The sequence below is a fragment of the Anabrus simplex genome, chromosome 1 (genome assembly GCF_040414725.1).
Source record: "Anabrus simplex isolate iqAnaSimp1 chromosome 1, ASM4041472v1, whole genome shotgun sequence".
In the NCBI taxonomy this organism is placed as follows: domain Eukaryota; kingdom Metazoa; phylum Arthropoda; class Insecta; order Orthoptera; family Tettigoniidae; genus Anabrus; species Anabrus simplex.
The window spans coordinates 737,704,171-737,720,964 of NC_090265.1; the positions used below are offsets into that span (position 1 = coordinate 737,704,171).

Sequence of the window (16,794 nt, forward strand, 5' to 3'; positions counted from 1 at the left end):
CACAAATATCGATAATGGAAAAAACCGCGTGCGCTTAATCGCTCGTAATAACGGATGCATCAGTGATAGGGCTCTCGCTGTAACCGAAGGATAATACACAGTTTAATATAGGAATTTTGAAGGGACAGCAAAATATTGTTGGTATAACGTGGTTCTCGTTATATGCCGTACTCACTATAGCAGACTTCTACTATTGTTTTTTATGAGTACTGAACGGACCATTTCCCGTTCTTAAAAATTCTGACTACTTCCGCCAGGTTTAAATCTGCAATCTTAGGATCTGGAGGTCAACAATCTACCACTGATTCACAGAGTGGTCCAGTACTGTCTAACCTTGAACAGGCCCTTGGCTGCCATTCCGTGCAATTCCACCAGATGCTAGGATGTTGTTTAGTACCAAAGATTTCGGCGCTGGCTTGTGAAAGAGCATGGATGTGAAAACTGGGCAGTGTGTGAGCATAATATTCAGTGTGAAGTTGGGGAAGACGGACCCAGAAGCTTTGAACCTTATTCAGCACCCTTGTGTGCCACTGAAACTCTCATGCTCGTTATGACTGCTGGAGAAACTGTACACTTACAGGAAGAAAACGAAGACAGACATTGCCGAAGTACACCGGAAGTGAATGGTAAGGTGAAGATGGTCCTCCAGTTTGTTCCAAAATACCCTCTGGAGCAAACTTTTCTGGGTATTTGCGGTGAAAGGCCAAGTGCTTCTCGTGCCTGCAAAAAAATACATTCTCTCAATAAAGAATACAGTCAAACCCACAAAAGTTCAATATTCCCACATATTCTTTCTTACCAATTCGATTGTTTCCAATGCTCTGGAGAATTCTCCTTCACAAACTCCTGGACTCGATTACGAAATTCTGCAGACTTCAGTAGGAGGAGTTGGATGATGAAGAAACAGACCTGGGCTTCACTTCCTTCTTGCGTACGCAGTGCCTGCACAGTGAACCAGAAAGTTCAATTCACTTAAACTTAGTATATTTAATTGAAGAATGAAAAGTAAATGCATCTAGTATATAATCCCTATTCTGTCCATCATTCACAGTGATACTGAATAAACAAGAATGTTTCAGCAGCTCAAATTGGTACCAGTTACAGTTTTTTGTGTGTTCTTTACAAGGAAAATACAATGAACCTGATACAACTACGACTTTTGCCCTTTTTTAAAGAAAAGTACATTTCTATCAGGGAAGATATTGTCACATATTCGCCACGATGACGTAGGTACATAGCTAGATCCATCGGCATGAGTTCGAACTATGTACATCCTGACTTCTGTTGCCTTCCACACACATACTGAGAAAACGGGAATGTCTGAGAGACTTAACCTGGTACCAGTTATGGGTTACAAGAACAATTCAATGACGATCATCATACTTTTTTAGTGAAAAATACTACCCTTCATTGAAATGAATGATTTAACAATTTTTTTCCATTCCGACGTTTATCGATAAGCACAGGATGGAGCAGCCCACCAGGTGGCTATGGTCGTTAACGCCTGAAGTCTATACGTTTGACACCGTGGACAGCTGGTTTGAGTCCCGCCCATGGAAAATATTTTTACTGCCAGAATGTTGGCCAACAGGGTGGGGGAGATGGTGTTATACAATTTCTAATCATCAGAATATGTTTCAAAAGCCTGGATTACCCCGTTAACTGGGGAATAGTTTCATAGTGTCAACCAGCCAGTGAGTAATTATTCAGCGCAACGTGCACTTTTGGAACGGGTACAGTAGCATGCGGCGGATGTAAATACAAAACTGAAAAATATACTTCACTTGATTTATTTAAATTATTAGTGATATAGTATAAATTCAATAGCATTATGTTATTACCGGTTTTCTTGTAAACCCATAAACATATACATATATGCACAGTGTGTTCATACAAAAGTGAATAAAAAAAGTGTTCCTTTCATTATTATGATGACATTTTTCAAGTTTCCAGATATGCATCAATAGGTTCTACATACTTTCTGGATCATACGTCATTCATAAATTGCACAGTGTGGTAAATACAGCAGCATGGGCAAGCACAAGGTGCCACGTCACATTCCTCATAGCAGTAGACAGTTTCCCGTCACCTCTGGTTTGACAGGCATACAACGCAACGTTTTCTTGAGTGATTCCTACTTCCGGTCTGCGGGTTCTCAGATAATTCAATGTCTTTCCCAACAGAGCCATGTTCACGTCACATGGAACAGTTTACCATCATATACAGACCAATTTATAAAAAGTTATCACAACATGGACAATAGAGTTTGCAGAACAACTGTATCGTAACAACAACAACGACAACAACTCACAAATTTAGTAATTTCAATGTACATATACACAAATAAATTCTTTACAAAGAATTTGGCGCGGACAGTATGAGGCAACACGAAACAGCTGTCGGACTGCCGCCTAGGCACGAACTACCCGACTGGCGTGAGACCGGATAGAAATGAACAGGACAGCAATAATCACATCTAATATGAATGGAATTAGTTTTAAATTATGATAGATGGCAGAAGTGATTAAGAATTGCCAGATGCCTATAGGCAGCTAATCCTACGTAAGAACACATTTAGAAGTACAAGAACGCCTAAAGGCGTCAAACCCAATACTCGTGTGACAGCTATTGACGCCTTTAGGCGTCAAACCCGGGTAAGGGGTTAAATTCCAAACCTTTCCACACTGCTCATATGGAGTGAGGGCATATGACTTTGGCATGTAGCTTTCTCAAAAGTACACAGATCCATGGACATTAAAGTACAACTCTTTGCTACAAGTTCACTCAATATGGTTTGTAAGGAAATACTACTATACAGGTTTTGATTCCATTTGAATGCTGTATAAAACCTGAAATGTGTAATCATTTAGAACTTCCAATTAATTTATATATAGTAATTTTGACTGCCAAAGATAGATTACTTACTAGTTGCTTTATAATGGATACAGTTAACCCTTGCCAAGCGGAAAAGTTTTTGCTAGTGAGCGTAATTATTTTTTCTAAAGATTTTTTTTAAATCACACATGAAAATGCAAATATGAGGGGCGTACTTATTGTTTTATACTTTATTTTGTACGTCCGGTTATGGTTCACATTTCACTTTTGAAGGTGGTGACGTGTAACTAGTGTCTTGTTCCACCATTTGGTAGCAGCACACGCACAGAGGCCAATGAATGTACTCGTCATAGCCATTTCATAACAACAATGTCAGCGTACGAGCAGACAACATGGAAAGCAACCATCAGGGATGGCTCTATACGACTTGGTTCCTATGGAAAGAACCAATTTCACTGCAGAAATTCATGTCTGTGGAGAACTTGCGCCATCACAGAAAACAGTTTACAAATGGGAAGGTTGGAAAACAGGGCATACATCGGTGGACAAGGGAAAAAGTTCTGGAAGGAATGTGACAGTGTCAACACAAGCCAACATTGCCTGGGTCAAACAGGCCATCCAAGGAAATAAATGCATCACATTTACAGAAATGGAGGCAGCCATGGGAATTAGCCGAAACAGCCTGCAGCGGATCATGCATGGCCACTTACAGTTGGGGAAGGTGTCATCCACGTGGGTGCCTAGACTCTTGTCTGCAGACGAAAACATAATTATTAAATTAATGTCATAATGGTCCACCTTTCAATACTTTAATATGCAATATTCTAAATTACATTCATTAGGGACTAGTTTCGGCCGGGGCTGGCCATCTTCAGCCTTAATGTAAAACATCTAATAACTAAACAAATGTACATGCACACAACTGTCATAAAACAAATGAAACAAATATACACAAATTGACAATAAAAACTGGGATGAAATTATGAGCAAATTTGAAAATAACTAGGTTCTAATTTCTTGCTCTTAAGAATGCTCATCATTGAGACTCTTTCAATGGATTTATATTCACAGAACTGTTAGTTCTAACACTGCTAATCATTACTAATTCAATTGTAAACAGGAATTGGTAAATGTTGATCCCGGGATGAATGAATTACGAAAATTGTAATTCCCATATGGCATTATGACTTTTAACATTAGCCAAGCGTTACATGTCTTTATCCGGAACCCGTCTACTCCCCTTGTCCATGTTGTAGGAGGTGGGCAACGGCATGAAGTAAGGGATTGCCTGCAGGGGTGATGTACAGCGGGGACTGTGTGTGGCCCATAACCGCTACAGTAGCTGTGAAGGGCCTACAGGAACCCTGAAAAGTGATGGCTAAAGGCGGCTACACACGTTACTGTATAACTGTGTGATTTAACTGCACCAACCGAACTGCGGAGATTTATCTCGCATGTGGATGGTAAATCGTTGCAGTTATTTCTGCTTGCACAGTTCTTCAGAGCAAGTTCATTTTTCTAACCAATAAAACTGTGTCGATTGCGTCTGCACAGTTTTATCGCAACATGTGGACCGTGTCGACTGACGATTGCTCAGTTCAAGTGAGTCACTCGTTAAGATAGTGCGCGCTACAAGTTATCACAACATGTTTCAGGAAGACCAAAGCGGATATCGTGAGCATTTAGAAGCTTTCATTGAATGCTAAAGAAATGAATCTTGTCTCTGGCAGACGAAGTCTAAAGATTATCACAATCAGTACAGAAAAGACGCCGCCTGCAGTAAGCTGATTGAAAAATATAAATTAATTGACTGCAAAGCCAACAGAGACGTAGTTGTAAGAAAGATTAATAATCTTAGGAGTTCTTACAAAAAGGAGTTAAACAAAGTTAAACAATCTAAAATAACGGGGTCAAGCACTGACTAGATATACACTCCGTGTTTGTGGTACTTTCATCTATTGGACTTCTTATATGAACTCATTTAATAAATGTACGTGTGAATATTGCTTTCTCTGCAGTAGCTAATCTTTAGACCACACGCTGCGTGTCTTCTTTTACTTTTTCATTATACACACACATAGGCCCAACACCGCTAATACGTCATCATCGTCCGTAGATGACATGTTGCTTTGATAAATGTCTGATGAGTATTTTCAATCGACGTAGTTATCTGTACCGTGTGGAGGCAATAGGGCTTTCAGTTTTACTGTGCAGTTCATCGTTGCAGTTAAATCACACAGTTATACAGTAACGTGTGTAGTCGCCTTAACAGGGCTCTGGTGAAGTTCTCAATGGCAAGTGCGGCAGATAAAAAGACTTTTGGAACGGCAAAGCTGGCAGACGAGGCAACCCTCTTCCCGTAGGGTTTAAAGAAACAGGGGAACCACTGCCTTGAGGTGAAGAGTGATATTCAAAGGCTAAGGGAGACAACCCCAACAGAAAACAGCAAGCTTGGAGGCTTAGGTGGCAGTCCCATCACCAAGCTCGGGTTACTGTGGGCTAATAACTTGCACAGCCTTAAATATAAACTATTAAAGAAACCAAAGTGAAACACAACCAGATGGATAATAAGTTGACGACTTTTGGCATGAAACGGAAAATGAGAATAGGTTTCTGGAATGTCAGAACCCTGATAGGGAGCAGTAAATTGCTACCTTTTTTCTTTCTTTCTTTCTTTCTTTCTTTCTTTCTTTTTTTTTGCTAGTTGCTTTTCGTCACACCAAAACAGATAGGTCTTATGGCGACGATGGGATGGTAAAGGCCTAGCCTAGGAGTTGGAAGGAAGCGGCTGTGGCCTTAATTAAGATACAACCCCAGCATTTGCCTGGTGTGAAAATGGGAAACCACGGAAAACCACCTTCAGGGCTGCCGACAGTGGGATTCGAACCCGCTATCTCCTGGATGCAAGCTCACAGCCGCGTGCCCTTGACGCATGGCCAACTCGCCCAGTAGCAGTAAACTGAAACAAGTGGCTAAAGTGATGGAGGAATACAGGCTGGATATGCTTGGATTAAGTCAAGTACAGTGGCCACACTTTGGAGAAATACAGACTCTTAATAGGTGCACATTCCTTTATTCTGGGCAAATGGGGGAGGATGCAGAACATAGAGAAGGCGTAGGATTGTTATTGAATGAAACCACAGAGAGAAGCTTCCTTGATTGGAAACCCACCTTAGAAAGATTGATGACAGCTCGATTCAAGACCCGGGTTCGCAATGTGACCCTGATCCAGTGGTATGTTCTCACAGAAATGTCAGAAATTGGAAAAAAAAAAAAAAAAAAGAGAGGAAGAATTCTACTGCCAGCTAAATGAGACTATTAAGAGTGTGAAAAAGAGGGATATTATTATTTTGATGAGGGATTTAAATGCAAAGGTTGGTTCTAACAATGACGGCCTGGAACAAATTATGGTGACTGTAACGAAAATGGCGAGCTTTTCATTGATTTCTGTGCTAACCACGATTTGGTAGTGGGTGGCACTCCACTCCCTCATAAACGATGACATAAGATTACATGGGTGTCACCAGATCATGTTACAGAAAACCAGATAGACCACTTCACCATAAGTAGAAAGTTTAGAACATCAATGACTGACGTGAGAAATAAAAGAGGGGTAGATATTGGAAGTGATCATCACTTGGTAGTTGCAGAGTTTAGAATGAAAATTGTGGCAAGTGGAAGGAAATTCGAAAGGCGAAATAAGAAATTTGATTTAGGTAAATTTTAAGATGAAAGCAAAAGGAAAGAATTCCAGATAGAATTAAGAAACTGCTTTGAAGCTCTTACTGTTGAACCAGAACTTATGATGGATGTTGAATTATCATGGAAGAAAGTTAAGGTCACATATTTAGAAGTTAGTGGGAAGGTACTTGGATTTCACAATTATCTCAAGAAGGAATGGATGTCTGATGGTACTTGGAAAAAAAAGATTACAGGCTAGGAAGCTAGTAAAGGCAAAGATTAATATGTGTAAAACAAGACAACAGAAAGCTGTAGCACAAAAGGCATATGTGGAAGCTGAGAAGAGTGTGAATAAAAGCATAAGAAAGGATCATATACAGTGGGTAGATAAAAAAGCACGAATGGCAGAAGAGGCATCAGCAAGGTGAGATGTTAATGAATTGTATCACAATGAAACTGTCAAGGAGAGGATTTATCAGGGATAAACCCATTAAAAACAAGAGAGATGAACTACTGACCACCCGGGAAGAACAGTTACAGAGATGGAAGGAACATTTCTCAGAGTTCCTCAATAGAGATAGAGATATAGGCCTAGAACAGAATGGTAATCAACAAACAGAACCATTAGATAGTGACCCAAGAATAAATTTACATACTGCAACCTGTTCAGAATTAGAGAAGGGCTTGAAACAGATAAGAACTGGAAAAGCACCAGGTATGGATAATATCAGGCCAGAAATACTTAAAGCAGATACTGAGACCTTGGCAAAAGTATTGCAACCCCTGTTGGAAAGGATCTGGAATGCAGTAAAGCTAGCAGCTGAATGGAAGAAAGGCCTAACTGTTAAGAAACAAAAGAAAGGGGATATTACTAAGTGTGATAATTGGAGGGGAATTACATTGCTGTCGGTACCAAGTAATGTGCTTTCAAGGATCATGTGTCGATATCATAAACACTCTGAGAATTATCTTAGAACAAAGTACAGAATGGCAGAACACCATCTACTTGACTTTCACTGATTTTGAGAAGGCCTTCGACTCTGTAAATAGGAGAGTTATGTAGCAAACACTTGAAGAATATGGTATACCACGAAAGGTCCTGCATCTTATAAAAGATATGTACGAGGGTTATAAATGTCAAGTTCTGAGAGATCTTAATGAGCCAATAGATGTGACCTCGGGAGTTCAACAGGGCTGTATTCTTTCTCTGACGCTTTTCCTACTTGTGTTGGATAGTGTGTTGAGGAGAACATATTGAGGTAGGAAAAGGGGGATACAGTGGAGCTTACAAGATAGGTTAGAAGACCTTGTTTTTGCAGATGACATATGCCTACTGGCTCAACAGTAAAGAGATATGGAAGAGAAGATTAATTGGTTGAAGGAGGGGGCAGAGGCAGAGGATGCTGAACTTAAAATAAATATTAGTAAGACCAAGGAAATGAAGGTCAACTCCAAGATTGATGATAAATTGTCTAAAGATGATAAAGAGATAGAACAAGTAGACTCCTTCGTATATTTTAGGAGTATGGTTACTACAACTGGAGGAGCAGAAGAAGACATTAAGAGTTGTATCAGGAAAGCAAAAGGTGCGTTTTTTCAATTGTATCCTATATGGGGAAACAAGAACATTTCTAGAAAGACGAAGCTACGACTTTTTAACACAAAAGTTAAGTCCGTTCTGATTTACTGCTGTGAAACGTGGAAAGTTACCCAGAAGACGACTAAACAACTGCAAGTCTTTGTGAATCACTCTATAAGACTTATCATCAACAGAAAATGGCTGGACGTTATTTCAAATGAAGACCTATGGGAAGAAACTAATCAGCAGGCAATTGAAATACAGATACGGGAGAGAAAATGGCATCGGACAGGACATACTTTAAGGAAGCCCGCTGGAACCAATTAAAAGGCAGCTCTCGACTGGAACCCCCAAGATGCCAGAAAACGCAGAAGTCCGAAGAAGACCTGGAAAAAGACGATCGAAGAGGAATGACTAGCAGTGGGAAAAACTTGGAACGGATGGAAGTGTTTCATGGAAACCCTATGCTCCAGGAGGAGCAACAGGAAATAAGTCAAGTAAGTCAAGCTCAACTGTAGAAGTACTGTAAAGAAAGGAATAGAATTTAAATAATTTAACAGATATATATATTACTAGATATTGTAATAGGAGTTGAATCATGGCTGAGAAAAGATATAACGGATGCAGAAATATTCTCACGGAACTGGAGTGTGTAATAAGTAAGATTCTTTTAGAATAAAATTTATTGTAGCCACCTATTCAATACAATTAATTGTATATACAATTTTATATTGTGTGGTGTACAATGAATTTTATTCTAATAGAATCTTACTTATTGTTATCTTCAATACAGAACAAGCATGAGATTAGTTACTTGTAACTGGAATGTGTATCGCAGAGATAGGATAGGAATGGTAGGAGGGGGAGTATTCATTCCGGTGAAAGAAGAATTTGTAAGCAACGAAAAAGTTTAAGATGACAAACATGAAATTCTAGGTGTAACACTCATCTCTAATGATAATAGGCAACTTGATGTTTTTGGAGTGTACAGACTGGGAAAGGATAGCGCTGACACTATCTTATCAAATAATTCTAAATTAATCAGCTATGTGGGAAACGATATGGAAAGGAACGTGATAGTACCGGGTGATCTCAATTTACCAAATGTCAATACATTTTATAGAAATGTTACTCCAGCAACATCGAGAACAAGTTAAATGTTCATAACATACGCAATTATCAACTGCAGAAAATTGATAATATAGTTAACGAAGTTTCAACGACAATCATACAAGTCAAGCAACATTGAATCAGTACAATTAGCCAGATCTCAAAAGGTTTTTAAAAATAATTTAAAGGATGTTCACCAGATGAGTTTCGTCAATAAAATGTTAGATAGATTTTAGACAAATATGTTTTAACTTAAAGACATAATTTTATTGTTATATGACTTGTAAAATATTATAAGATTTGTCAATCAGGTTTACAAGCATAATCTTTATCCAATAGAATAGATTCATGATCTTATATAACCTTAAGTAAATAATAATTGGCTGATGATGCTCACGAAAAAAGGAGCGAAACATGTACCATATCAACAACTAAATAAATATGTAAGTTTTTATTACGTTTTTATTGTATTGAATAGGTGGTAATCAACAAAATTATAAGAATTTGTATCACAGTACTACGGTGCCGATCTAACAGTCCAAATTTCCAGAGCTGGAATCATCAGGCCGCAGACTGCCATGAAGACTCCTCTGCCATTATTCCATTAAATATTCACACTTCTCATGGTTTGAAAATATTTGAGAAAATACTTGAAAAAAGGCTAAGGAAAATAATAGAACCACAACTACAGGAAGAACAATATGGATTCAGAGAACACCGATCAACTACCGATCTCATATTTGCACTTAGAATACTGTTAGAAAAGCATTGGGAGAAGGGCAAAGACTTAACACTAGTGTTTTTGGATCTCGAAAAAGCATTTGATAGTGTTCCAAGGAAGACTATATGGGAATGTTTAAGAAAGAAGAATGTACCCAAAGGGCTTATCCAGAAAGTTAAAATGCTTTACGAAGACTGCTGCAGTTGCGTACAGATAGGAAACGGTAATTCTGATTGGTTCCAAACTACTAAAGGAGTGCAACAAGGCAGTACCCTTTCACCATTACTTTTTATCACTGTCATGGATGAAGTCATGAAAGAAATTAAGCAGAAGAACAATATGGACATCAATGCATTTGCATTTGCAGATGATGTAGTAATTTGGGGAAATACACGGAAGGAAGTCCAAGAGAGGCTGAACACCTGGAATGAACATTTGAAAGCACACGGATTAACAATAAATAAATCGAAAACTGTTATTATGTCTGTCAACAGGCAGAAGAAGAAAGGAAAAATAATGCTGGAAGGTACACAACTGGAAACAGTAGACCAATATAAATATCTTGGGTGCATCATTTCAAGTGATAACAGAATACAGCATGAGATTAACAACCGCATTCAAAAATCAGCTCAGTTTTATCATCAAGTTCGGAACCTCCTCTGGAACGAACAAGTTCCCTTAAGAACAAAGCAGATTCTATTCCAATCATACTTCACCCCCATAATAACATATGGCCTAGAAACCTGCACAACAACCCAACAAGTGGACAGCAAACTACAAGCCGCAGAAATGAAGTTCCTATGAACTATGGTACAGAAGACAAAAAGGGACAGGGTAAGGAATGAAAGAATAAGGGAGCAAGCTGGTGTGTACCCATCCCTGAAAGAAAAAGTGACAAGGGCCCGTTTGAAATGGTTTGGCCATGTCAAACGAATGGACGATGGAAGGACAGCAAAACAATGGCTACACACAGTCGTGGCCGGAAAACGACCGGTAGGAAGACCTAGGAAGAGGTGGCTGGACCAAGTGAAAGAGGACATAGGAACAAGAGGAATCAGCTGGGATGTCGTCTTGAGAGAAGAGTCGTACATGGACAGACAGAAGTGGAGAGTGCTCGTAAACCACACCCGGGCAACTGGAGTGGAAAACTGATGATGATGACTTCTCATTCCAAACAGTGCCTCACAGTAGGGATTGAATAGCTTGAATGCTATGATGAACCAGTGTGTTACGTACCAGTAGTATCGGAAAAGTTATGAAACAGAGGAATGGCATGCTAAAGAAGAAAGTTACCTAACTCCCCAGCTACTTCCCGCCAATATTTAGGCAGACTGTAACACTCGGTATGACTGGGCGAGCTGGCCGTGTGGTTAGGGGCGCGCAGCTGTGAGCTTGCATCCGGGAGATAGTGGATTTGAACCCCACTGTCAGCAGCCCTGAAGATGTGGTTACCCATTTTCACACCATGTAAATGATGTGGCTATATCTTAATTAAGGCCAAGGCCGCTTCGTTAACACTCATTGCCCTTTCCTATCCCTTCATCGCCATAAGACCTAACTGCGTCGGTGCGACGTAAGGCAAATTTCAAACAAATACTCGGTGTGCAGCAGTAATCCTGTCTATCGGGGATGAGTGGCAACAGAAGACACGGCACATCACAACAGACAATGGTCAATGTAATGTTATTGTTGATCAATTTTATGAGCTTTCCATATTGTAGGCCTTCACATTTAGTTTTCTTTCGACTCTATGATATTAGGGTATCTTATAAAATTATTTATAGCATAGACTGTAGTTCCTTATTCTCCAACTTTATATACCGATTTTCATTAAATTCTGTTTACCCATTTTCTCGTGACTCGGCGCTGATAGGGATTCCAATTTCATGAATATCTCTAATCATAGCCGGTATGGTAAGAATGTATAAAACATAAATTGTAACCGGTTTTCAGCAGTTACATGGTACACAGTTAAGTAAAGAGGAAAATAAATAAAATTACACGGCACCAAAAAACATTAACACACAACAAAAATGGGATAGACTATGCCAATAAGCACAAAAAAATATCAGGTTGGGCAATTTGACTACTATCATAAGGAACGTAGAAAGAGTCTGGACAAACCTACCAGGGCCATAGAGATACGAAGGTTGCGGGTTTCCAGAAAAATCAAAGGTGATCTTTGATTCAAGATATTTTCGAGAATAAACATTACAAGGTAAATTCCGAACAAAATTCATCTATCCACACCATCCAGTTACACAATTTACGAAATACAAATTAGATGTACTTGCCAAGAGCTTTGCTATTAGGTCAAGAGGTTAACTAAATACATCTTAGCATAATTCAAGTTCTACAATACACATTTCAAGGTAAGAGGAAACACAAGATACAAATACAACATTAAATAAAAGTTAACGTGATTTCTAAGACATCTGAGAAATCGGTGGCGAGTCTGGGCGGGTAGGGCAAACTCCTATGTGAAAATTCAAGCGAACATTATATGTAAATAAAGCGGCACTGAAATGAAATGTCGTATGGCTTTTAGTGCCGGGATATCCCAGGACGGGTGATGAAATGATGATGAAGACAACACATACACCCAGCCCCCGTGCCTTTGGAATTAACCAATTAAGGTTAAAATCCCCGACCCGGCCGGGAGTCGAACCTGGGACCCTCTGAACCGAAGGCCAGTACGCTGACCGTTCAGCCAACGTGTCGAACGGCAATGAAATCAGGAGTGCTTACCCCAAGGTAGCCCATCTCGGGTGCAAGGAGTCGTAGACGTGCGTCTTATCGCAGAACTGACAATAGAACGAAAGACCACGAAATCCTGCCTCGCTCACTTAAAAAGGGAAGTCTGGCCTTGGTGTGATTACCGAGTTACCAATCAGAGCACAGGAGCTTGCCTATTGCTACCCAAATCCACCAATCGTAACTCTTTATCCAGTCGCAATGTTTTTGCAATATTCCCGAACATAGACAGACGCTAATCGTGAACTATCCATCTTCCAGAATTAGAAAGGACATGCTTCTAGAATCGACAATCGACATGGGCCAACCCACCCTGTTCTAAAAGTCTGCGTCACAACCTTTCTGGACTGTTCCAGCTGTTACAGAACAATAATTTACTATCTAGTAGTTACTTAAGTAGATAAAGGGGATACAAATAAAAAATACTACAATAATGTTTTACACCATACACGTTAGGTAGCTAAATGGAATATGAATAAAATATTCTACAACAACATTCCACATCACACAGTGAATATTCCTTAAAAATGGATTCCATATAGGTCTCATCATCCCCCCCCCCCCAAAAAAAAAAATTTAACATAAGATTACTGGGGGGGGGATGATCACACCCGGAAACTTGCACACCATAGCACAGATTTGTAAAACGTAACACACAGATAGTTCTCGGAAAGTTCAACAGTCACCTTACGAACAACCATCATTTTCTTCAAGTTGAACTTCCAACAATACAAAAACAAACTGTCACTACACTAATGGTCATTTCAGTAGCTTGGAGTATTTTAAGGTTTACATATAAACACAACATAAATGTCAAAATGTGGTACAGTGCAAAAATGCTTTTGTCAATATTCCAAATTGCTTTGACTGTTTTAACTCTGTCCACAGAAAGGATGTACACTCTTTTCTTCTGCTAAATGTCAGTAATTCAGTGCCCATTCACTTTCTTGTAAGAAAGCGTCCAATGCCTCGTTCTTAGCAAAGTTACGGAATAAGTCGATCTTGCATTACAGGCCACAGGTTCTTGCTGATGATGTGACTGCTGACACAGCCGTTTACCAACAGCCTCCATTCAAGTTCAGTCCAAACCAGGTCGCTAGGTAAGTTGCAGCACGGCCCAGCCGTATGTTGAACCAACAAGTGATGGGCAGAGGGGTGAGGCACATTCTAGCCAGGCTGCCTCCATCGGGACACTTGGCCACTTGATTGCGTGCCGGATGGTGGCACCCACACATCCAGTGTGCTTCTCAACTTGGCATGTTAGGTTGCCATCAGACAAAGTTGGTCACTGCAGCCACTGCAACATAAACCAACACGGAGCAGACAGGGGAATACTCGAGGCAAAACTATCCCGTTGGACTGGAAAATCTTGGAGAAAAACTGTTTTCAAAGGCTGGTTTGTGTTCTGACTTTAATTCACTGACTAACATAGAGCTACCCAACTGGTGGGTCAACGAATTTCATGTTGAGACCCCCTCCCACACCAGGGACATTAGGGCACCTAGCCCCAGGGTAAGCACTATCCATACATTTTAGAGAAGATTACGGTGTGGGTGAAAGAAAGCTACAGGAGTTTACCCTAAGCCCGAAATGTTAGGGCAATAAATTCCAATCCATGACCCTAAACAAAAACCTACCTAACTTATCATACTAAACCCATTATACTAAGGGAGATAAATGCTTGAGGATACCTAATGTATTTACACACACAATTTTATGACTAATTTACACAGATCACTTATGATTAGGATATAGATATAACTAATACTTGCTGGCCAGCATCTAAAATCTTACAACTACCTTACACCAAAAAACTTATCATTACCTTACAATCAAAAAAATCTTTCAAATACTTTACAACTAAAACTTCATGGTCAAGAAAAACGAAATTTACCCCTCCCTATACAACTTACGGTACCTTTACCTGGGAGATGTGTACTCTGCTGATCCTTTTCCTTTCAGGATCACTCACCAATAATGACACTGGGGTAAGGAACTTTAAGATGGTGCAGGGACCTCGAAATCTGGGGACCAACTAACTGATAACATGGTCCGCAGCACTACTGACGGGTGCGTTCCAGGTACATACGGAACCATTCTAAAGAGAAGACAACAGCTAAGGCTTCCAACTCATAAATGGAATAGTTTCGTTCTGCAGGATTCAGGGCACAAGAAGCATAAGAAATAGGGTGACACCCCTCTTCAAATTCCTGAAGGAGAACACCAGATATACCTGCAGAAGAGGTATCTGTCTGAAGGATGAAGCGTTTAGAATAGTCTGGCATGGCCAGTACAGGAGTGTTACATAAGGTGGGTTTCAAGTCGCAAAAGGCTTCACGTTGGGCATCACCCAACACAAATTTGGCATCCTTTCTTCCCAGTCACCCACAGACAGATCACGCTGCCTTCCCCCATGGTTGTAATTACGCTGGGCTTAAGCGTAATAAACCTTTAAGTTTTTCTGTGCACGGTGCCAATTAGCTCGGATCTTTTCTGGGCTAGCATTGTCAGGCAGAAGATCATTAATTGACCACAGATTTGACAGTGGAGAATTAGGAGTTAAGGCCAACATTAACGAAGCAGGAGTTTGCTTGTGGCTTTCACAGACGGCGGTGTTAAAGGCAAACGACAACCAATTTAGTGATGAATCCCACTCAGAGTGGTCAGCGGAGTGATAACCTATGAGAGCAGATCGCAGGTAACAATTCACTCTTTCAGCATAATTCGGCCTCGGGTAATACGGGGGAGTGGTTACGTGAGCAATAGACAGATCAAAACAGAAATTCCGGAACTGGACAGAGGTAAAAGCTCTTGCATTATCACTCACCAAAAATTGACAGGGTCCAAATGAAGCAAAAATCTGTTTCAAGCACGAAATGGTGGTGTTGGCGTTAGCCATCCGAGTTGGGAACAGCCACGTAAAACACGAAAAGGCGTCAACACACACGAGTATGAAACGATGGCCGGTCTGTGATCTCGGGAAAGGACCAATGTAGTCTATGAACAATCTCGCCATTGGACGAGAAGCTTGCTCGAAAGACAACAGACCTAGACGAGTATTAGGGTCGGGTTTACTGATGTTACAAGTTTTACAAGATTTGACAAGGGTATGGATCTCACCGTCCATGGATTTCCAAATGAAATGCTTACGAATTTTCTCTCTGGTTTTGAAAACGCCCAAATGACCCCCCATTGGAGATTCATGAAAATATTTGAAGAGAGCCGGAACTAGGTTAGTTAGGATGACAATTTTGGGGTCTCTGTGACCGTGAGCAGGACAACACAAGACACCATTCTTAAAGACGTAAGGTTTAACATGTCCACCAGATTTAATCCTGTCGATAATAACTTTTAACTCAGCGTTGTTCTCCTGATGTTTAGTTATATCTATGAAAAGAACAGGAGAGTCAGTGAGAACTACATTCACAAAGGCTGATACTTGTTCAGAAGAGGGGTCTGCAGGCTCTGATTGAATAATAATAATAATAATAATAATAATAATAATAATAATAATAATAATAATAATGTTATTTGTTTTATGTTCCACTAACTACTTTTTAAGGTCTTCGGAGACGCCGAGGTGCCGGAATGTAGTCCCGCAGGAGTTCTTTTATGTGCCAATAAATCTACCGACATGGGGCTGTCATATTTGAGCACCTTCAAATACCACTGGACTGAGCCAGGATCGAACCTGCCAAGTTGGGGTTAGAAGGCCAGCGCCTTAACCGTCTGAGCAACTCAGCCCAGTGGCTCTGATTGAGGGTCAGAGCTGCCTGAATAGAACATCCTACTGAGGCCATCAGCCACAACGTTTTATGTGCCACGAATGTGGCGAGCTTCAAATTGGAAGGCTGAGATGCGCACTGCCCAACGCGCAAGACGACCGGTCCTTCTTGGTTTGGCCAGTACCCAACTCAATGCCTGATTATCAGTTTCAAGATCAAAAGGGAGATGTTCCAGGTACATACGGAACCATTCTAAAGAGAAGACAACAGCTAAGGCTTCCAACTCATAAATGGAATAGTTTCGTTCTGCAGGATTCAGGGCACAAGAAGCATAAGAAATAGGGTGACATCCCTCTTCAAATTCCTGAAGGAGAACACCAGATATACCT

The 16,794-nt window shown here is 40.3% G+C and overlaps 1 protein-coding gene across 5 annotated transcripts in view; it reads right to left on the reverse strand.

Annotated features, from left to right (window-relative positions):
- The window catches only part of MED23 (mediator complex subunit 23), a 507,528-nt gene that overhangs the window by 142,295 nt on the left and 348,439 nt on the right, over positions 1 to 16,794 (reverse strand). For all 5 annotated transcript variants that reach the window (XR_010858539.2, XM_067136121.2, XM_067136122.2 and 2 more), the window contains exons 15-16: positions 800 to 942; positions 579 to 720 (exon numbers count right to left, since the gene is read on the reverse strand). Coding sequence is in view for 4 of the 5 variants with exons in the window: in XM_067136121.2 (XP_066992222.1) it covers positions 579 to 720; positions 800 to 942 (285 nt within the window). In the remaining variant the exon portion in view is untranslated. The remainder of the gene's footprint in view (positions 1 to 578; positions 721 to 799; positions 943 to 16,794) is intronic.